The sequence below is a fragment of the Mytilus galloprovincialis genome, chromosome 14 (assembly GCF_965363235.1).
Source record: "Mytilus galloprovincialis chromosome 14, xbMytGall1.hap1.1, whole genome shotgun sequence".
In the NCBI taxonomy this organism is placed as follows: Eukaryota; Metazoa; Mollusca; class Bivalvia; order Mytilida; family Mytilidae; genus Mytilus; species Mytilus galloprovincialis.
In genome coordinates, this window is record NC_134851.1 from 4,429,231 (window position 1) to 4,453,526 (window position 24,296).

The 24,296-nt window shown below is 32.9% G+C and overlaps 1 protein-coding gene across 1 annotated transcript; it reads left to right on the forward strand.

Annotated features, from left to right (window-relative positions):
* The first annotated feature begins 1,017 nt into the window (after positions 1 to 1,017).
* LOC143057997 (protein phosphatase 1K, mitochondrial-like) lies at positions 1,018 to 13,606 on the forward strand. The gene is made up of 5 exons (XM_076231459.1): positions 1,018 to 1,135; positions 4,450 to 4,968; positions 9,142 to 9,353; positions 11,069 to 11,382; positions 12,865 to 13,606. Exons 2-5 carry the CDS (start codon positions 4,619 to 4,621, stop codon positions 13,132 to 13,134), a joined length of 1,146 nt encoding a protein of 381 aa, XP_076087574.1. The 5' UTR covers positions 1,018 to 1,135; positions 4,450 to 4,618; the 3' UTR covers positions 13,135 to 13,606.
* The last annotated feature ends 10,690 nt before the right edge of the window (positions 13,607 to 24,296 follow it).

Consider the following 24,296-nt stretch of genomic DNA (forward strand, 5'->3'; position numbering starts at 1 on the left):
AGTCCGTGTTTTATTTTCGGTGAAAGGAGTCATGAATTTGAAACTTGACATACATTTCTGTATCACTAATATATATAGCCTTCATATTTGTATTCAAATAAACTGATCGAAAGTTGACTCTCGCACACAAGAACACTTTGAATGGTTTGAAATTTATCCTTGGCTATGTGGTGGTCAGTATATGTTTGTTTGCAGTGATCTAATATAGTGGGAGTAGATTTGAAATGTTTTCCGGGATAACCGAGCGAAACATTCACGAAAGTTATCATCTGCGCTTCACATAGAAGTAACGGAAATTGTTGATAAGATATATTGCTTTCATATTTTACTCTATGTTCCTCATGAAGTAGACAACTAAATGTGTGCTGTTTGGTCGGGTTAGTGTCTTTTGATATATATCCCATTTCCATTCTAAATTTATCATTAATCATATATTGTGTTTCTTTAAAAATGCAATGAAATCTACACTTATGAAAACATCAGATATCTGTCAAATCTATTTGTCTCTCCGTCAAACAGCGTGAGCTTGTTAATATTAGATGTGTAAGTTTGAAGTCCCACACATCCCTACCCCCATCTCCATCTGATTGTCATACAGCTAATATTTCCTTTTTTATATTGCTTTTATAGATGGTGAAACAGATATCATATAACCGAATAGTATCGAATGTGGAAAAGAAAATATGATCGAAAAATGTAATTGAAATGTTTTATTTTTCTTAATTCATAATGTTTAAACTTAATTTCCAGTATAAGAGAAAGTATTATACACTAAAATTAATATATAGATGAGTAAAATTGTGTCTTAAAAATGCATCCCAAATTTTAAAAAAAATCTGATACGTTATCATAACTTGTGACAACATGAGTTATAGATCATTAGCACAAAAATTTGGTCCCAGGTACAAGTGATAAGATTTTATTGGTTTAATTTGTCTTTTAATTCCGTCTTATATTCCGAAACTTATTATCTGTTCCGTCATTGTTTTGTTTTTATTATTTTAATATTTTGAATCAAAGTCTAACAAGTGTTTTCAATAAATGTAAACAGGATCAAAATTTATTCTTTTTGCGCAATGTTTTGTCGTTTATTTGGATCAATACAGTGGGAAGATTAGACAACATTGTTTAAAAGGTAACAAATGAAAATGTTTGCTGATTTCAAAGCTAATGTAATGTTATCAAACATTCGCTGCATCTTCAGTTCAGACTTCCAAATGGATCCCTCAACCGGTCAAAACGGGTCTCCAAAAAGATAAGTCAAGCAGCTAAATTCGCTAAATATCTGGTAGTTTGGTGAACCAGTGTACAGTGTTCCCTTTCCTGATCTGGAGGAAGTTGAGTTTATTCCAGATTTTCTGGCATGTCAAACAGTCAAAGGTTTTCTGACAATCCGTTTTGGTGTTTGGGAATTTGTGTCCTGATTTGGCTACTCTATTATATATAAACCCCATTTATATTTTAAAGGGATTAGGATACACCTTATTGCTGTTTTGTATCTGGAAAAGACTGTTATGTTTGGGTACAGTGTTGCAAAAACAAAAGTCATCAGTACATACATGTAGATATGTCCTATTACATACTTCATACAGTATATATATGGGTATAACATTGTATTATATCGACGATTAATTTCGATCACTCTATTTCTTGAATAATGCACATCATTTTCCCGGAATTATTTGCCATATTGAATATTAGTATTGGTGTTATCATGGTTATAGATCGATGCGTCCAGGCCTATACACAATGAAAAACGAATTTACAGTATAATTTATAATTAACATGATTAAGAAAATTGTATCTGATGGAAATTGCCTTTTGTCATTTGATCATTTGTATTAAATCAAGCCTTTAAGCTGAATTACTATATTCAATATTTGTAATGTATCGTAAATTATTGGACACAAAATGTATGTCAACTGTATAAATATTTTGCACCAAAACCTTGCCACTAATCATGCTAATGCATACATGACATACATGTACCTGCCTATATATGAAACCTTCAAAGATGGAGATCTCATTCCAATATGACAGTAGAGGGGGAGATTTATCAATTTGCACGAATTACATTTTCCAATTAAATATATGACATGTATGACCTGTTTACTTATTCATCTACAAAGCACTAGTAATATTAGTCACATAGTGTGCTAGTGACCTAATACAGTATATGTGGTCAGTAAATTTCATATAGGGTGAGAGCGAAGGTCGAATCCCCATATATGGAATTTACTGACCCCATATATACCGTGTTACATCACTAGCACACTATGTAACGAATTTATCTTACCGACTATCTTAACGTGTGAAATTTAGAACTATAAAAATATGCAAGTCTTCAATACTGTTAGCATTAAGAAACTACTTTTATTAATCCTACAAAAACAGATGCCAGCAATAACAACTTGTTAGGTCTAAATTTGTTTAATGAAATTATTTCAATCTTAACATGCTTAATCATCGATTTCTTCATCTGTTGAAACCTTTAAGATTTTTTCTCAGTACCGTTTTGTTTTGATAAAGGGATGCAACACCACTACTAACCGTGTATGAAATAAGCCCTGCCTCCTTTTTTTACCTAATATGGAATATAAAGGGACGTTACTCCACTACTAACTGTATATGAAATAAGCCCCACCTCCCTACTAACCTAATATGAAATATACACCGCCTCCACGCGGACGCTTTTAACCAATCATATTCCTAGAAATGTATAGGAGGTAAGATAATAGTTAATAGATATTCTTTGGCCGTACATTGACCTATAATGGATTACTTTTATAAATTGTGATGGAGAGTTGTTTCATTGGCACTCACACCACCAGAGGCGGATTTAGGGGGGGGGGGGGCATGCCCCCCCTTTTTGGGAAAAAATTTGGTTGCTTATATAGGGAATCACTGAAGCAGGCACCCTCTAAGCCAGTCAGTGGGCCCCCACTTATGAGAATTTTTAGATCCACTAGTGACCACATCTTCCTATATAGCTATTTATATTTCAATTCATGTACAATGACCATATCATGATGACAATGTGTTAATGTTTAAGCCTGTTTTAATACTCTAAGACTAAGAATGCTTTCAAAATCCGTACAGACTACCAGAAGATGTCGTGTGACTGCCAATGAGACAACTCTTAATTAGACAACAAATGACACAGAAATTAACAACTATCATGAATAGGTCACTGTACAGCCTTTAACAATGAACAAAACCCATACCGCATAGTCAGCTATAAAAGGTCCCCCATCCCTGAAATTTTCAGACATTATTTATATAATTCATAAACTTTTAAAACAACTGTCCAAATAACAATGAAGAAAGAGATGTACTATTGCAAATGTATTGAATAACTGACTTTCATAAATGAGGATGTTAGTTTTCTCGTTTGAATTGTTTGACATTCTCATTTCAGGGCCTTTTATAGCTGACTATGCGGTATGGGCTTTGCTCATTGTTGAAGGCTGTACAGTGATCAAAAATTGTTAACATGTATTTCTGTGTCATTTGGTCTCTTGTGGAAAGTTGTCTAATTGGCAATCATACCACATCTTCTTTTTTTATATTTACAAACCTGACAGCTGTCTCCATTAACTTGTTTAATATTATATATATTTTTGTTATTATCCTGGCCTGATTATATGAAATGTTTGTATTTTAAATGAAATCCTGTTTTGTTTTAATTGCCAGAACACAATGTATGTTTATTTTAAGCAGTTCTGTTATCTGATGTTTCTCAACTGCTTAAATAATAAATGTACAAACATGATAAACATGATTATGTCATGTACATGTACTTACTTAATGTATGTTGCATGTTTTGATCAACTTAATCATGTTTATTATTGAAATTAATTTTAGATTTGTATATTTTGTCTTGTAGTCATAATTAAATTTGAATGACTATTCCCTCATAAGACTTTATTTTAACTAATCACTTTGCTCTCATAATGGTAAGAGCAAAGTGAAAAGAATTATAGTGGTATTTCATCAAGTTTATAATGATCATCATTATCATGATCATAAATTTACAAGGTTAAAAAAAATTCACAACTCAATGAACTTGAAGTCACTCAACATGCTCAACTTTAGACATGTTAAAGCAGTACTAGTCATGGCAGTGAGATACGTACATGTACATGTACGTATGAAATATTTGAAAAAGTTATTTACTTTTTGTTACCATGCATGTATAGAATAAATAATATTGACCTAAAATCAATAACAAAGGTTTAACTAGATCACAAATGTCTTTGAAGTGTTTAAAAATCAATGAAGAAAAACTATATTAACAAGAGTTATGACTCTTAGCTTGAAAATCTAAAAAAATATAGAAAATGCCATTGTATTAAAGCTCTGGCAAGGTAAATAATTCTGTATGATGCAATTGATTACCATGACTACTGTCAATGACTGTTCTTTTATTTTAAAAATTATATTTTTCAGGTTCTTTATGTAAATTATACATCAGAAGTTGGGATGACAAGATTGAAACTTAAGCAGGTTCAACTGTAATATTTAACTACTAAGGGGGATAATTCTATAGGTGCCAGTTTAAACAAACATATTAGACAGCTATAACATCTAACAGAGGGTGCAGATATTGAAAACTACAATGCTGTCATCATGCTGTAGATATTTCCCAAGTATTTGTCAGTGCTCAAGAACCATTTGTAGTTTTAAAATCTTGTCTAGTGAAAGAGACAGCAGGTTCTTAAAATATCATGAACTTATCTTACAAAACACGCCAAAGCGGCACTTTGGAACCCCGCTTACTGACCCAGAAAATAAAGGAGGTCAACAGCGAGGCGTAAACTTTGACACGTTGGGATCATGGAATAATAGATTAGATATGCCAATAATGATGAATGAGAGTATCAAAAGAGGAAATTTGATTCCAGAAATTCCATTTGAACATGTCGGTATAGATTCACTTCTTGGACGTAGAAAAGTAAATGAAGACAGGTACTTATTTTACTTAAGATTTGCATACATCAAATTTGTGGAACAGCCATAATGAATTTTATTTTATTTTATCCTTTGTTTATTTTACATTATGGTTTTGCCAAAGTTTAGGTCGATCTGCATACATTGTACAAACATTGACAAACTAAAATAACTACTTATAGTAAATTTGCAGTTTATTGATCGCTTAATTTTCTTTATTATCTATATACCCACTAAATCCAATAAAAATTTGTATTCAAATATTAAGAATATTCCAAGTTTTATGAGTGAGAATCCTGATTAAGACATGTAAGATATAAACTGAAGTCTTAAAATTATTTTGCCAGATATTTTATGGAAAAGATATCCCCCACATTGTTGTGTTTTACGGTACCGTATTTGACCTCTATTTTTATTTTGACAGATATTTTATGGAGAAGATATCCCTGACATTGTTGTGTTTTGCCATATTCGATCTCTATTTTTATTTTGCCAGATATTTTATGGAGAAGATATCCCCCACATTGTTGTGTTTTGCCATATTCGATCTCTATTTTTATTTTGACAGATATTTTATGGAAAAGATATCCCTGACATTGTTGTGTTTTGCAGTATTTGATCTCTATTTTTATTTTGACAGATATTTTATGGAAAAGATATCCCCCACATTGTTGTGTTTTGCAGTATTTGATCGCTATTTTTATTTTGACAGATATTTTATGGAGAAGATATCCCTGACATTGTTGTGTTTTGCAGTATTTGATCGCTATTTTTATTTTGACAGATATTTTATGGAGAAGATATCCCTGACATTGTTGTGTTTTGCAGTATTCGATCTCTATTTTTATTTTGACAGATATTTTATGGAGAAGATATCCCTGACATTGTTGTGTTTTGCAGTATTTGATCGCTATTTTTATTTTGACAGATATTTTATGGAGAAGATATCCCTGACATTGTTGTGTTTTGCCATATTCGATCTCTATTTTTATTTTGCCAGATATTTTATGGAGAAGATATCCCCCACATTGTTGTGTTTTGCCATATTCGATCTCTATTTTTATTTTGACAGATATTTTATGGAAAAGATATCCCTGACATTGTTGTGTTTTGCAGTATTTGATCTCTATTTTTATTTTGACAGATATTTTATGGAAAAGATATCCCCCACATTGTTGTGTTTTGCAGTATTTGATCGCTATTTTTATTTTGACAGATATTTTATGGAAAAGATATCCCTGACATTGTTGTGTTTTGCCATATTCGATCTCTATTTTTATTTTGCCAGATATTTTATGGAGAAGATATCCCCCACATTGTTGTGTTTTGCAGTATTTGATCTCTATTTTTATTTTGACAGATATTTTATGGAGAAGATATCCCTGACATTGTTGTGATTTGCCATATTCGATCTCTATTTTTATTTTGACAGATATTTTATGGAGAAGATATCCCCCACATTGTTGTGTTTTGCAGTATTCGATCTCTATTTTTATTTTGACAGATATTTTATGGAGAAGATATCCCTGACATTGTTGTGTTTTGCAGTATTCGATCTCTATTTTTATTTTGACAGATATTTTATGGAGAAGATATCCCTGACATTGTTGTGTTTTGCCATATTCGATCTCTATTTTTATTTTGCCAGATATTTTATGGAGAAGATATCCCCCACATTGTTGTGTTTTGCCATATTCGATCTCTATTTTTATTTTGACAGATATTTTATGGAAAAGATATCCCTGACATTGTTGTGTTTTGCAGTATTTGATCTCTATTTTTATTTTGACAGATATTTTATGGAAAAGATATCCCCCACATTGTTGTGTTTTGTAGTATTTGATCGCTATTTTTATTTTGACAGATATTTTATGGAAAAGATATCCCTGACATTGTTGTGTTTTGCCATATTCGATCTCTATTTTTATTTTGCCAGATATTTTATGGAGAAGATATCCCCCACATTGTTGTGTTTTGCAGTATTTGATCTCTATTTTTATTTTGACAGATATTTTATGGAGAAGATATCCCCCACATTGTTGTGTTTTGCAGTATTTGATCTCTATTTTTATTTTGACAGATATTTTATGGAAAAGATATCCCTGACATTGTTGTGATTTGCCATATTCGATCTCTATTTTTATTTTGACAGATATTTTATGGAGAAGATATCCCCCACATTGTTGTGTTTTGCAGTATTCGATCTCTATTTTTATTTTGACAGATATTTTATGGAGAAGATATCCCTGACATTGTTGTGTTTTGCAGTATTCGATCTCTATTTTTATTTTGACAGATATTTTATGGAGAAGATATCCCTGACATTGTTGTGTTTTGCCGTATTCGATCTCTATTTTTATTTTGACAGATATTTTATGGAGAAGATATCCCTGACATTGTTGTGTTTTGCCATATTCGATCTCTATTTTTATTTTGCCAGATATTTTATGGAGAAGATATCCCCCACATTGTTGTGTTTTGCAGTATTTGATCTCTATTTTTATTTTGACAGATATTTTATGGAGAAGATATCCCTGACATTGTTGTGATTTGCCATATTCGATCTCTATTTTTATTTTGACAGATATTTTATGGAGAAGATATCCCCCACATTGTTGTGTTTTGCAGTATTCGATCTCTATTTTTATTTTGACAGATATTTTATGGAGAAGATATCCCTGACATTGTTGTGTTTTGCAGTATTCGATCTCTATTTTTATTTTGACAGATATTTTATGGAGAAGATATCCCTGACATTGTTGTGTTTTGCCGTATTCGATCTCTATTTTTATTTTGCCAGATATTTTATGGAGAAGATATCCCCCACATTGTTGTGTTTTGCCATATTCGATCTCTATTTTTATTTTGACAGATATTTTATGGAAAAGATATCCCTGACATTGTTGTGTTTTGCAGTATTTGATCTCTATTTTTATTTTGACAGATATTTTATGGAAAAGATATCCCCCACATTGTTGTGTTTTGCAGTATTTGATCGCTATTTTTATTTTGACAGATATTTTATGGAAAAGATATCCCTGACATTGTTGTGTTTTGCCATATTCGATCTCTATTTTTATTTTGCCAGATATTTTATGGAGAAGATATCCCCCACATTGTTGTGTTTTGCAGTATTTGATCTCTATTTTTATTTTGACAGATATTTTATGGAGAAGATATCCCTGACATTGTTGTGTTTTGCCATATTCGATCTCTATTTTTATTTTGACAGATATTTTATGGAGAAGATATCCCTGACATTGTTGTGTTTTGCCATATTCGATCTCTATTTTTATTTTGACAGATATTTTATGGAGAAGATATCCCTGACATTGTTGTGTTTTGCCATATTCGATCTCTATTTTTATTTTGACAGATATTTTATGGAGAAGATATCCCCCACATTGTTGTGTTTTGCCATATTCGATCTCTATTTTTATTTTGACAGATATTTTATGGAGAAGATATCCCCCACATTGTTGTGTTTTACGGTACCGTATTTGATCTCTATTTTTATTTTGACAGATATTTTATGGAGAAGATATCCCTGACATTGTTGTGTTTTGCCATATTCGATCTCTATTTTTATTTTGCCAGATATTTTATGGAGAAGATATCCCCCACATTGTTGTGTTTTGCAGTATTTGATCTCTATTTTTATTTTGACAGATATTTTATGGAGAAGATATCCCCGACATTGTTGTGATTTGCCGTATTTGATCTCTATTTTTATTTTGACAGATATTTTATGGAGAAGATATCCCCCACATTGTTGTGTTTTGCCGTATTTGATCTCTATTTTTATTTAGCCAGATATTTTATGGAGAAGATATCCCCCACATTGTTGTGTTTTGCCATATTTGATCTCTATTTTTATTTAGCTAGATACATATAGAATAATAAGTAACGAAAACGAAACTACCTATTATTTTGTTTATTGGTAATTATGACGTCACACAATATATTGCCTAATATTTTCAGTGATACAGCCAGTACGTTGATACTCGAAAATATTAGGCAGTAAGCTCAAAGGGAAAATATACGAATTACCGATAAAATGTATTTTATGGAGAAGATTTGTGTTTTGCCATATTTGATCTCTATTTTTATTTATCCAGATATTTTATGGAGAAGATATCTCCGACATTGTTGTGTTTTTGCCGTATTCGATCTCTATTTTTATTTTGCCAGATACTTTATGGAGAAGATATCCCCCACATTGCTGTGTTTTGCTGTGTTTGATGGACATGGAGGATCTGTCGTATCAGACTTTGTATCCAAGGTGTTAACTGATCATATCAAGTTTTGGTTGCTAAGGGAGACAGATTTATGTACAGTTCTCAGTCAAGCCTTTATTGATGTCAACAACATGCTTGCCAGGCACTCATATTTCTACTCTCTTGGTAATACATACATTGATAGTTGTCCAGGCCTCACAATAATACTTGTCCGATTGTCCGGTACCAGAGGGAAAAAAGGTCGGACAAGTAAAAGCTGTATCAAGCTTGTCCGTCAGGACAAGTACATTATTATTCTGCAGAAAATAAATTTAATTCAACTTTGATGAACAAAGTAATTATAAACAAACAACAAGAAAACAGATATTAATTTGACATGTTTCTGTATTCTGTTTATTCAAATGCAAAGCCTTTTTCTTCATCATGTTTACTTGCAACCGATAATTTTTAACTGGTTCTTTGTCAGGTACTTTTTAACATGTATAAAAAGGTATACTATTCTCGGAAACCAATCTTACTGATCCGAATCAATGATGCACTTTGTAGATAAGGTAACTTTACAGGACAGTTCGTCACCTCGAAAGATTCAACTGAGCTTCAAGTTTAATAGACAGTTTGACACCTAGGAGACATATTTAGTAGACATGATTGATAGACAGTTTGACAAGGCAGGAGACATTTTGGGACCAAGACAAAACAGCACCTCATTTTGCTACCGTATTTTATTCCTTATAATAAATACCATACTGGTAATTTTTTTTATTTTCCATAAAATTCACAAAATCATATTTGATCATAAGTAGAAAAAAACAATACTTGCAATATGGTGACCTGTAGTTGTTAATTTCTGTGTCATTTGGTCTCTTGCAGAGAGTTGTCTCATCGGCAATCAGACCTTATGATGGCTTATCTTCTTCTTTTTATTGATTGCATTTGAATAAAACTTTTTTTAACTTAAAAAAAACAGGATACAAATTCAATGAGTGTACAGGCCGATCAGATGGTGCCTCATGTTTAGAGTCTGAGGAGACTGGCATTGATGATAACTAGAACCTAATTCCTGTGATATGACTAGTTTCGCAGTTGTACTTGACTCATATTTTTGAAAAGTATTTCAAAAGAAATAAATCAAATTCTGTTATATCATTTAAATTCGTTTTGCTCCTTTAATCAGCTAAAAAGGTTATTTTTAATAGAATTTTTTTGGACAAGTAGCAATTTCATTCAGACAAGTAAATTTTGGTATGTACTTGTCCTACAGGACAAGTTGGAAAAAAAGTTATTGTAGAGGCCTGTTGTCATTGTTAACGGTCAAAAATGGTTGCAGTTTTATAAGTACATGTACCTGTTCCTCTCAAACTTTAGGGTCTAATTGGTTTAGAAAATCAGTTTTCAATTTTTTTAGAAAATGAATATTAAATATCAGAAAACCATGGGACAAATATCCCCAAAAATACAATATTTCTCAATGCTCAAAAATTGGTATCCAAATAAAAAATGAATTCATAGTAAAAAAAAAATGCATAAGCGATATTATCTTGTTTGTGAGTGCAGAAATCTCCAGTTTTCATATACATGATATATTTATGAAAATTCAATTAAGTTTGAATTTCTCATGCATAGTTACGGTAACAGATTAAAGAACAGGCCTTCACCACATTAGAATCAAAACTCATAGATGTGAATGGGAGACCTACAAAATCACTGTTAAAAAGAATTGATGAAAATACAAAAAACTACAAAAAAAGCTAAAGACTGAATAACATGAACATGATGAATCCTAACTATTCATGCATATTTTTTTCTTAAACATTCTTATGATATCTTCAATGTATCAAAGTTTCTGGAAAAAAATTGATATAATTTTCTTTTCTTTACAGATACAAAAGAATTTCAGGCAGGAACCACAGCGACAGTCTGTCTGCTTAGAGATGGCATTGAACTAGCTATTGGACATGTCGGTGATAGTAGAGCCATTTTATGTCGAGAAGGACTAGCTCTTCGACTGAGTGAGGACCATGTTCCTGAAAATCATCGAGAGAAAGACCGAGTCCATCAACGGGGTGGCATCATCAGCCACAATAGTCAAGGAGTGTGGCAAGTCAATGGGAGGTTATCCATGACGAGAAGTCTGGGCGACATTGAATTAAAGAAATATGGAGTGACTGCACACCCTTACCTAACAACCAAAACTGTAATTATTTTATGTGCATAGCTTGTTGTTCGATGTGAGTCAAGGCTCTGTGTTGAAGGCCGTACATTGACCTATAATGGTTTACTTTTTTAAATTGTTATTTGGATGGAAAGTTGTCTCATTGGCACTCACACCACATCTTCCTACATGTATGTCTATAGATATACTGTGGAATTATTTATTTTTTTGTGTGTCAATTTTCATGGATTGCTGAAAACTTGCATATTCGGGGATACTTGATTTCGTGGTTTTGTCTATCAAAGCCTTTTGAAATATGATATTTGTTGAACATATGAATTCATGGTTCTCCTGTACCAAGGAAACCCACGAAAATTGGTATCCAACGAATAAAATTGAATTTACAGTATATGAAAATAAGAAAATGGGTTATATTTGCCAATGAGACAACTATTCACCTGAGACCAAATGACACAGAAATTAAAACAACTATAGGTCACTGTACATCCTTCAACAATGAGCAAAATCCATACTATGTAGTAAGATATAAAAGGCATGGATATGACAAATGTAAAACAAGTTAAAAGAGAAAATCAACAGTTTGATTTATTTAAAAATACATATACTCATTCAACATGTTCAAAACCATAGTATATATATATATAATATATATACAACTCGTCTAAACATCAACCCAACAATGTTAGATCTGTAAATTTGCTTTCGCAAATTTTTGGTTCTTCCCTCGCTGGGATTCGAACCCATGCTACTGTGATATCGTGACACCAAATCGCCCAGGTGGTCGTGTGGTCTAGCGGGACGGCTGCAGTGCAGGCGATTTGGTGTCACGATATCACAGTAGCATGGGTTCGAATCCCGGCGAGGGAAGAACCAAAAATTTTCGAAGGCAAATTTACAGATCTAACATTGTTGGGTTGATGTTTAGACGAGTTGTATATACATTATCATGATTATGTACACAGCCATGTATCACCATCATTGATGGCGATCCGATGGATACATCTGTTGTAGAGTTGTCACTGACTCAGACGTATATATAATATATATATATATATAGGATTATTATATATTTGTTTTTGGAATTTGGAGCTCTTGCTATGTTATATTATAGTATAGTATCAGGTTAAAAAAATTAAGAGACAATTGCCTGTTGCTATATAAACATGATAAAAGGGACCTAACAAGAAAAGCCAAATACATCATTGGTCTACTTTTCTTTGAGAGGGTTTTGGATGCTGAATTTCTACATTATTTCTAAATTTATTGAAAGGGACAATTTTACAAAATGAAGCATTACCATGATTACAAATTAGATATATCCTGAACTTTGTCCTCTATTTTCAAAATAATTTTTCATAAAACCACACATGAACATTGATTTTATTTCTTTAGAGAAATAGATCTAGACTCATCTTTTGAAACTTTCATCTCCCAAAAATCTCAATATTTTAAGATAAAAAATATATACCTATAGCAATACAAAAACGTTGATTTTTATTTCAGCTGAAACATGGTAAGGATGCCTTTCTAGTCCTGACGACTGATGGTGTAAACTTTGTATTGAACGATCAGGAACTTATTGATATTATATGTTGTTGTTCAACTCCTCAAGAAGCAGCATCATTCGTCACCGATCAAGCATTACATTTTGGTTCAGAGGATAATTCAACTGCCATAGTTATCCCCCTTGGTGCGTGGGGAAAATACAGAACAACACTTCGAGCTATTCCATACAGTTTTGGAAGGAATTTAGTGCGAGGACGATATTCGTAGCTTGTGATGAACTGAAAAACTCTTTGTGTTATGTATGTTTTTCCATACAGCATTGGGAGAAATTTAGTGTGAGGACAATATTCATTACTTGTGAAGAACATCATCTAAAGAGAAATAATTTATCCCCTCTGCTGCTTTATGGAACAATTTAAAAGGGCATTATGTTTTTCAGTCTGGGTGGTTGTCATTATGTCTGTTTGTCCATCTTTGATTGGGTTAAAGTTTTAATTTAGGACAGTTAACCATGAAGGTCACAGCAATTTGATAGTTAGAATTACATGTTTATTATGTGAATTTTTAAAAATATATGCCAATTAGGATTTTGATCCTGATTTTACAGTTGACTGAACCTGGAAACTTGACATCGGTGCCTGGTGCCCATGGACATATGATCTTGTTGGTTGTTGGTGCATAATTTTGTGATGTTTATATATTTTTGATTTGTTTCAAAAGAGAAATATCTGACATTTTACTTATTTGTTTGTATGAGCAAAAGCCATTCTTCTTCAATTAGAAACCCCATATACATGTACATAAATTATATACAACATATCTAAATACTCATTTCTAAGTTTACATTTACGTTCAGTCAGGGGTACTACTTGTACAAGTTAATTTTATTTACCTGAAGAAGTAAAGAAAAATATACACATATAAGTAAATAAATAATGTTTGAATAATCTCCCCTTAATTTTCTCAAAAATTTATTTGTATAAGTAAATTTTTCTTACAATCCCACAAAAATCCTCAGGTTTTGAGATGTAAAAGCATGCCTTTCATGATTTACTAGGTTTGCATAATTTTTTGTCGAGCCTGCAACTATTGTAGGGATAGGGATCCGGCATCAGTGGCAGCGGTGGCGTTAGCTAACTTCTTAAAAGCTTTATATTTAAGAAGGTGAAAGACCTGGATGCTTCATACTTTGTATATGGATGCATAATGTTACGAAGTTTCCGTCAGTCACATGTCCCAAGTCCTTGACCTCATTTTAATGGTTCAGTGACTACTTGAAAAAAAAGTTAAGATTTTTTGTAATGTTAAATTCTCTCTTATTATAAGTAATAGGATAATTATACCCCCGCTTTAAAAAAGGGGGGGTATACTGTTTTACCTCTGTCTGTCCTTCCGTCAGTCCGTCCGTCCCATGAATATTTTTCGTTGCATTTTTCTCAGGAACTACAATACAAGTATTTCTGAAAATTGGTTTCAGGGTTTATCTAAGTCAGCTATACCGTGTGAGTCGTTTTCAGATTGATCACTCTAAACCTATCTGTTTACCAAACACTTGTATGATTTTACACATGATAGCCAAGTTGAAAATTTTCGTCACATTTTTCTCAGGAACTACATACAATACAAGGATTTCTGAAATTTGGTTTCAGGATTTATATAAGTCAGCTATACCGTGTGATGCGTTTTCAGATTCATCACTCGACAACTTCCTGTTTACCGAACACTTGCATATTTTTACACTATTAATATTATCCACTTGCGGCGGGGGTATCATCAGTGAGCAGTAGCTCGCAGTTTCGCTTGTTATATTTGGTATGACTATGTGCATACATTGCAAGGTGCTCATTCCCGTCAGACAGTTTTCACTTGACCTCGACCTCATTTCATGGATCAGTGAACAAGGTTAAGTTTCGGTGGTCAAGCTCATATCTCAGATACTATAAGCAATAGGTCTAGTATATTCGGTATATGAAAGGACTGTAAGGTGTACATGTCCAAATGGCAGGTGTCATCTGACCTTGACCTCATTGTCATGGTTCAGTGTTTATAGTTACGTTTTTGTGTTTTGGTCTTTTTTCCTTATACTTTATGCAATAGGTCTTCAATATGTGGTTTATGGAAGGATTGTAAGGTGTACATGTCAAGGTGGCAGGTGTCATCTGACCTTGACCTCATTGTCATGGTTCAGTGGTCAAAGTTGAGTTTTTGAGTTTTGGTCTTTTTTCTAATACTTTATGCAATAGGTCAACTATATTTGATGTATTGGAATATTTTATGATCTATTTGTTAAGTCATGCAGGTTTTATTTGACCTTGACATCATTTTCACGGTTCATTGCTCAGTGATAAGTTTTTGTGTTTTGGTCTGTTTTTCTGAAACTATAAGCAATAGGTCAACCATATGTGTTGTATGGACGCATTATTAGCTGTACATGTCTGCCTGGCATGGTTCCTCTGACCATGACCTCATTTTCATGATTCATTGGTCACTTGGTTATTGTTAAGTCTATGTGACAGTTGTAATAAAGCTTTATATTTAGGACTATCACCATAATATCAATCATTAGTAAAGAAGGCTAGACATTTCAGCATGTGCACTCTTGTTGTAATATGCCACCTTTTATTACTTATAAAAATAACTATATTTGGTAAATATGATCCTTGTAGGTACAATATTTCAGTGAGACAGGGTCCACATGACCTCAACCTTATTTCCTTGGTCAATTCATGGTTTAGTTTTTTCGTTGTCAAAATTGTTTCGCTGATATATAAGTAAATATATTTGGTGTGTAGAATAAATGTAATATGTACATTTACATGTAAGACTGGTAGGTTTAACTGGCCATGATCTTGACCTTTTTCATGGTTTGTTGTACAAGGTTTTTTTCTTGTTTGGGATATGTCATGTCTTATAAGCAATAAGGTCACTTTATTTAGTCTATTGAATGATTAGTATGTGTACACATGAAATTAACAAGATGAGAAATGTTCACCAATGAGCAAAACCCATCCCACATGTCAGCTACACAGCTACTTTTGCATAGGTACTATGTCTGTACAAAAAAACTGTAGTATTGGACATTAAATATTCAGTACTATTTTGTTCACCAAAATTATTGTTATATTTAGGTACCTATATTTTACAGTACTCGATTTGTACTTGAAATTTAAGTACTACAGATTTTTGGTAGCAAGGTAACATTTTCAGCATTTTTGGGATACGATTGCTTTCAAGCAATCTGTAGACTTTTACCGTTGACTCAGGGCTCATTCCCTCACGTCAACCGTTTTATTCTAAACATTCAGCAACATCTCAGATTCTTATGATTGTCTTGCTTTAAAAGGTAAAAACAAGCAAAAAGATTGAACATAAACAACTTTCCTGTAATGTTCTTCTCAAAATCTTCATGTTTGATTTTTCCCTTGAGTTATATGCGTGTTTTTAACAACACGGAAAATCAGAATTTAGCAGTATTTATATTTAGTGTTTTTATAAATTTAGAAACACGTCAGAGGGAATTCCCCAGTTTTGATAAATGCGAGAGTTCTTTCTTCTTCTTTTTTTGTTACAGAAAACCATCAACGTACTGATGTTTACTTTCCGGCGCATGCCTGGTAAATGTTTTTTAATAAATTTATGTTTATAATTTTTGTCAAAATAAAAATTAACAAAATATTTCTTATTCAAAGTTGTTTTTGATCACAAGTCGCGGGTTTGTTTATGTATTAATGCGCATGCGTATAGTTTTCTTGATTTCAAGGGGTATCAGATTGAGTGGTTGTTCTGGATTCCCCGCTTATTAATTAATTTGAAACTCATTGGATTCTTTCTATGTCTGCCTGCTATTATGGGTTTAATATTGTTGTTGCATAATTTAAAATCATATGCATCATTTAAATTAAAATCAATGAAGTTTTAGCTATAACACCCCTTTAGCCGAAATGGAGTCTTCCATATTATCGTTTCGAGTTATCTCCCTTTCAGAAGTATTTCCCGTCAAAATCGTCAAGAAAAATTTAACTCGTTAGATGTCGATAAACGTCGTATTATATTAAGAACGATCTCAATTTAAACAGAGGAGGGTGTACGGACGGATTCATGCCCACTGACCCAAAGGATATTTATAATTAAAGAGTTAGAAATGGGCCGGGTTCCTCCTAGAATTAACGGTGATAAGATACGAAGTGAATAGTCCGAGATTACTGAGTACAAGTCAAATCGGCACCTGGTTAAATCGGCATCTAGTCAAATCGGCACCTATTTAAAAGTCAATTCGGCATCCAATAATATTTGAAATAATATATGGGACTGGGAAATGGGGTTCCTCCTAGAATTAACGGTTATAAGATACGAAGTGAATAGTCCGAGATTACTGGGTACAAGTCAAATCGGCACCCATAGAAAAAGTCAAATCGGCATCTGGTTAAATCGGCATCTAGTCAAATCGGCACCTATTTAAAATTCAATTCGGCATCCATTAATATTTGATATAATATATGGGACTGGGACTATTTAAGTGTGTAATTTAATATACTAGTAAAAGTCCCCCACGGTCCCAGCTTGACTGGCAAACCAGCCGTCGGACATCAGAGTAATCTCGGACTATGAAGTGAAATACCTTCTCTCTCTCTCTCAGTGACTGCTGTGGAAAGTAAACTTGGAATTGATAGTACACACATAAAACACAATAAGTACATTGCCCGTACCCTTGTATCCGGGATTGGCTATTTTTAAAGTTGAGTGACTATTCAGATCTATAGTACCTTTGCATGTGCAGTTGAATTAGTTTTGAAAATAATACTATCCAGCTGTACCAGGCCTTGCGGTCATAAAACTTTCGAGTCAGTTTTTTTGTACTCATACTCGAAAATCAACCAATGAAATTGCTTGATTTCTTGTTTCGAGCATGATTTTTTTGCTCCAAGCACTGGGCAAAGTTTTATGCCTTCAAGGCCATAGTCCAAATAATTATGACGTCTTGGAAGGCTATATAATTTTTTTTCTTTGAGGCCTTACTTTGACGTCGAAGTAAGGCGTCAAAGAAAAAAAAATATAATAGCCTTTCAAGACGTCATAATTATTTGGACTATCAAGGCCAGGGCTGCCAAAAATGCGTGAAACTCGTGCATGTTCATGTTTTTTTGCAGCAGTATCCTTGGATCATTTTTTTTCCTCTTTGATCTTTTCTATTTTGGCCAAATCTCACGAATTTGCTTAATGAAAAGTTGGCAGAACTGAGATACATGTGTCAATGAAAACTATATGGCAATCGTATCCCTCAGAGCATTCTGCTCTTTGATTAAAGTTTGTCTTTCAAATCTCAAAAAGTTATGATGGTCAAACATGGATTACTCTGATGATTGTTGGTATTATTTTTGTACCAATATTTTAAGTACAAATCAAGTACTGGAAAATACAAGTACCTTAATATTACAATAATTCTAAAGTAAAGAAATAGTACTAAATATTAAAAGCAAATTTCCAGTACTACAGATTTCAAGTACAGAAATAGCACCTATGCAAAAGTAGCTGTGTATAAAAGGGTCAAAACGACAAATTGAAAACAATTCAAACGAGAATACTAACGGCCTGATTTATGTAGAAAATAATGAACGAAAAACGAATACCTGTATCATGATATAAAGCAACAAATGGCATACAATGGGAGGCAACTCTCATTGTACCTAATTGATAACGCCTTGTAAGGGATTGCTTCCTTTGATACTTCATCCGGGTTTATATTAATACCATGTGGTTTTAAGCAAAAGAGCATGTTCCAGTCACTTTTCATTATGTAATTGATGTAAAAAAAATCTCGACTTTTTAGTTCATTGGTCAATGCTGAGTTTCACCTGTTCTGTCTGTTTATTGGATACTACATGTTTGAGACATAGGTCAGCATTTGTGTAGAAATGATTGTGATATGTATATGCATGTCCGTCTGGCAAGGTTCATCTGACCCTGAACTCACTTTAATGCTTAAATGGTTAATGTTCAATTTTCGTAATAAGATCTGTTTATCGTAATACTATACTATCATTAATAGGCTGAGATGTTAACTTCTACGTCATTTTGGTCTTTGGTAAGAATTATCTCATTGGCAAGCATACCACATCTTCTAGTTTTTATATTAACTTTAAATAACCTCTTGTTAAAAAAATGGGAGGAATCCGTTTGCACCAAAAATGCGTCCTTTTGCGCCACAACTTCTTTACTTAAATGCTACGTTTGCGCCACCTATCTTGAAATTACATAGTATCATTTGCGCCAAAAATAAAACATACGTTTGCGCCAATTGATAGAAAATGTACTTCCCTTCCTATTTCTCCGGGCTTGGGACCTGCAGTTTACACGGCAAATGATTCCTTTTCTGAATCATGTCTACTTCTTACTACTGCTGCACGAGTACTCCGCAATTGAATGTTTGTAGTAGTTTGTAGCTTTACTAAAAACACAAACATTGAGAAATGAATGCATACAACAGTTAATTGTAATTCTTGATGAATGCGACTGCTCTATTATTGGTACGTCTTGCGGTGGATTGGGTTTCAGCATATACAGATTATGGGAACAAATCACTGTCTTCAACATATGTTGCTAAATCATAATCAGAAACACGCTTCTATATTTTTGCCTTTTGGCATATCTTGTATTAAATCTTCAGCGAAACAATCATTTTTTTTTCTCTCTCTCTCAACACGGACTGTCTAATGCATTTTAAGTCGTTTCTCTCGCGGTGTCCATCTTCAGGGTTAAATATCTCCGAACATATGATACTTTATGAGCCATAAATAAGAATAAATACATATTAGTCATTAACCAAAATGAACGATAAATATGTGTAAAGGTAAATTGGTGCAAATGAGTTTCGAATATTGGCGCAGTTGATACATATGAAAAAAAAATTGGCGCAAATGGTACCCCTGAAAACAGAAATTGGCGCAAGGGACTCCTGCCAAAAAAAACTCTACAAGTTTTACCTTATTTTGGTACCCTGTGGTTCAACCTTAAAGAGCTGAAACAAGCTGGCCACGGAAATATTAAGATAAATAGGTAACACCATAGAGATTTTATGATCGAAAGCTGTTGTTGGATGTTTTACTTACAAATAAATATCTTCGATTTGAATTTTCAAAGCAGCAAGAAGTACATGTACATGTAGTGGTAAACGTTCGTCGTCAAATTTGTTCAGAATTTCACTTCCAAACAAGAAATTTTAAATTTACTAGTCTTACTGTTGTATATACGGTTCTCAATAGATACAGAAAATAACAGTTGTTGTCGCTCGAAAATCCCTTGAAACCATTTGCGAGTATGATCTGGAGGAAAAGATGATAGTCCGTCGGAAGGTGACGATAAATGACTGACCCCTGTTAAGAGAGAGAGCCATATCTCTTGCACGTAAAAGACAACCTTGTAGATTTCGAAAAAGAGCAGTATAATGTCGCTACCGTTGGAGGCAGCACTCGCACCCGCAAAGTGGAAATGGGTAAATTTAAGTTTCAAAACTTGTTTCCCAATCCACTATAAATAAATAGTTTTAAACCTACTTAATTCTCCTAAAAAAACATAACTAAAATATTATATGAGAAAAACATCAGATGACAAAGAAAAACTGACACTCTGTTTGGCCTAAAAAGAATTTAAAAGAAATTTGAAATTTGATAGTTTGACTGTTGTAGATAAGTTCTCAAAAGTATACTGAGAAAAACAGATTTTGTCCCTACTAAATTCTTTACAAAAGGCTTCAGATGACAACGGTAAAATAACTTTTTGTTTGGCCTGAAAAAAAGCTACATGTATTGTCAGTATGCATTTAGCTTGAACAATTAGATGCTCAAAATCGAATCAGAATTTATACAGATAAACGTGCATCTCATGTAGTCTTTGTGTTTAATGACGCAGGTAGACAGAAAAATTCTATAAAAATGTCTCGTATAAATTTTTGTTTTAATATCTTAATCGAAAATGATATTTGCAATTCTCCGTTTCTTATTGAAGACATATTACACCATATATGAAATGCGGCCTTGAATTACAAAAGGTCAATAGAATGTGGATATTGGATGTTCATCTGTTTTGTGTCGTCAGTATTATACCAATTAAGTTATAATATTTATTAAAAGTTGAAACGGGTACTCTGTTTTGTCAGCGACATTTTAAAACATGAATAGGTTCTTTTTGAAATATCATACTGGTATATGTAACACATAGAAAAAGAGATTAGTTTAGATAATTTATAAAACATACATCGACTTGATCTGCATAGACATCTGTGACTAGCAATGAGATTATCAAGCTTATTTAGGGTACCATTTCTAAAAGGAGTTCATTAAATATTTACCCAGTATATACTAATATAAATGGATTAATTGCATAAGTATCCAGAAAAGTATACTGACAAAAATGGATTAATTGCATATTTAAATATTCAGTAAATACTGACAGTACTGAGTTTAATAGATAATTAACTAGTATATTACACTGACAGAAATGGGTTAATTGCATAATTATCCAATATATACTGACAAAAATGGATTAATTGCATAAATTTTCAGTAAATTCTGAAAAAAATGAGTTAAGTGCATAACTAGACAAGACAAGACAAATACTTTATTAAAGTCTCACCACTTGTTACATATAAAATATACAGCTTTTTAAAACACAAATTAACAACAAGAGCCACTCTATAAAGAGTTATGAGAGACTAACTATCTAGTATATGCTGGCAGAAATGGATTAATTGCATACTTATCCAAATTATACTGACATAAAGATTAATTGCATAAAATTTTCAGTAAATTCTGACAAAAATAAGTTAACTATCTAGTATATGCTGACAAAAATGAGTTAACTATCTAGTATATACTGACAAAAATAGGTTTGGTGCATATTTAGATTCATTGCATAATTATCTAGTATATATATACTCATATAAATGGGCTTAACTTACTGCATAACTATCCCGTATATACTGACAAACATTTGTTAATTGCATAACTATCCAGTACCTATCCAATACTATCCAGTATATATACTAAAAAGTATGGGTTAACTGCTAAGATTATTTAGTATATACCATCAGAAATAGATAAATTGCATAATTATCCCGTAAGTACTGACACAAATGGGTTAGTTGCATTTTTGTTCAGAATATACTGAATTAAATGGACAAGTTTTCAGAAAATACTACAAAATAGATTAACTAAATAATTATCCAATTATACTGTCAAAAAAATGGGTTCGTTGCATATTTGTTCAGAATGCACGGACAGAAATGAATTAATTGCATAAATATTCAGTAAATACTGACAAAAATAGGATTAACTGCATAGTAATCTAGTATATAGATCCGATGGATACATCTGTTGTAGGGTTGTCACTGACTCAGACGTACTTATGAATATAATTATTTTCTGTGACTGTATCTTACATTAATTTGTAGGATCCTTTACTATAGATAATTTAGCTGATCTGTAACAATAACATCTTCATGCCTTATATATCATGTACTGTAGTACGCCGCTAGATTAAAACTGACGTGGAAAGGTAACACATGCCCACCGAAAGCTCTTTTATTGAGAGCCCAGGTGGTCGTGTGGTCTAGCGGGACGGCTGCAGTGCAGGCGATTTGGTGTCACGATATCACAGTAGCATGGGTTCGAATCCCGGCGAGGGAAGAACCAAAAATTTGCGAAAGCAAATTTACAGATCTAACATTGTTGGGTTGATGTTTAGACGAGTTGTATATATATATATATATATATATAACTCGTCTAAACATCAACCCAACAATGTTAGATCTGTAAATTTGCTTTCGCAATTTTTTTGTTCTTCCCTCGTTACTGAGTGACTCAGACGTACTTATATACATGTATATATATAAACAAGTCTAAATTGAAAACTACGTTCAAACCTATAATTGCGTTGGATAAAAACCGCAATTTTTATACGTGTGCATGTAAAACAAATTTCGTTGTAGAAGGGTCTAAATACAGCACAAACAACATTTTCCAAAAGACCAAAAAAGTGAAAAAGTATATTTAAACAAAACGCATTTGACTAACAGGTCGAACAACTGATGTTCTTTAACCCTGCTGACTGCCATTGGCGATTGTCAAATAAAATTGATCACGAGATGTAACAAAATGGATCTTAATATAAATTTAATACTAAACAGAAAACAATAAACTTGTGGCCAATATGTTATGCCACAAATACAAGGTGTCAATATTTTTTTTTGTATACCAGATCTAGATTTCGACAATATATGTCTCTTCAGTGATGTTAGGGATCGAAATGGTATTTGAAAGGCCATATAATTTACCCTCAATTTAAGATAGACTGTTGAATTTTAAGAGTCAATATAGGATGAACGGATCATATAAACCGGAGGGAAAATATGATACAAGCCCAAACGAAAAAATATAAACAAGTCTAAATTGAAAACTACGTTCAAACCTATGATTGCGTTGGATAAAAACCGCAATTTTTATACGTGTGCATGTAAAACAAATTTCGTTGTAGAAGGATCTAAATACAGCAAAAACAACATTTTCCAAAAGACAAATAAAAAGTGAAAAAGTATATTTAAACAAAACGCATTTGACTATATATATACTGACATAAATAGGTTGTTTTGTACGTACGTACTTTAAACTTTGCAATGTCATTAATCTTAAAATTTGTCTCAAATTATGTAAAATCGTAGAAAATTTCTTTTGTATTTTTTTTCTTTAAGAGGATGACAATGCAATGAGCTGTGTCCCTAAAAAACAGAGTATGCGAAGTGTAACAGTTTCAGAAGTTTACAAAATTACATTCTTAATATGCATTTAAAAAAACACGACGGGTTGGACGATCAATGCCTTTGAATGGGACATATGTTTGCGCCCCCCCCTCCCCCCAATGCAATGAGCTGTGTCCCTAAAAACAGAGTATGCGAAATGTAACAGTTTCAGAAGTTTACAAAATTACATTCTTAATATGCATTTATAAAAACACGACGGGTTGGACGATCAATGCCTTTGAATGGGACATATGTTTGCGCCCCCCCCCCCCCCCCCCCCCCCCAATTTCCCGTTTGAAAATGGCTGGATCCGCCCCTGTCATGGCAGGCAACATTTTACAAATTTTACAAAAAGAGTGAAAAAAGCTACTCTTATCAGACACGTGCAACGGTTAATGAAGGTTTGGATTGGGTTGCACAAGGTCATGTTTTTCTTTCATTGGGAAAGAAAATGGGGAATGTGTCAAAGCGACAACGACCCGACCATAGAGCAGACAACAGCCGAAGGCCATCAATGGGTCTTCAATGTAGCGAGAAACTCCCGCACCGGAACGGTCATATTTTTCTTTGACTATTAATGACGTCTTTACTCTTAATCCAATGAATGTTGTATCTGTACTGATTGAAAATTTATTCTCAG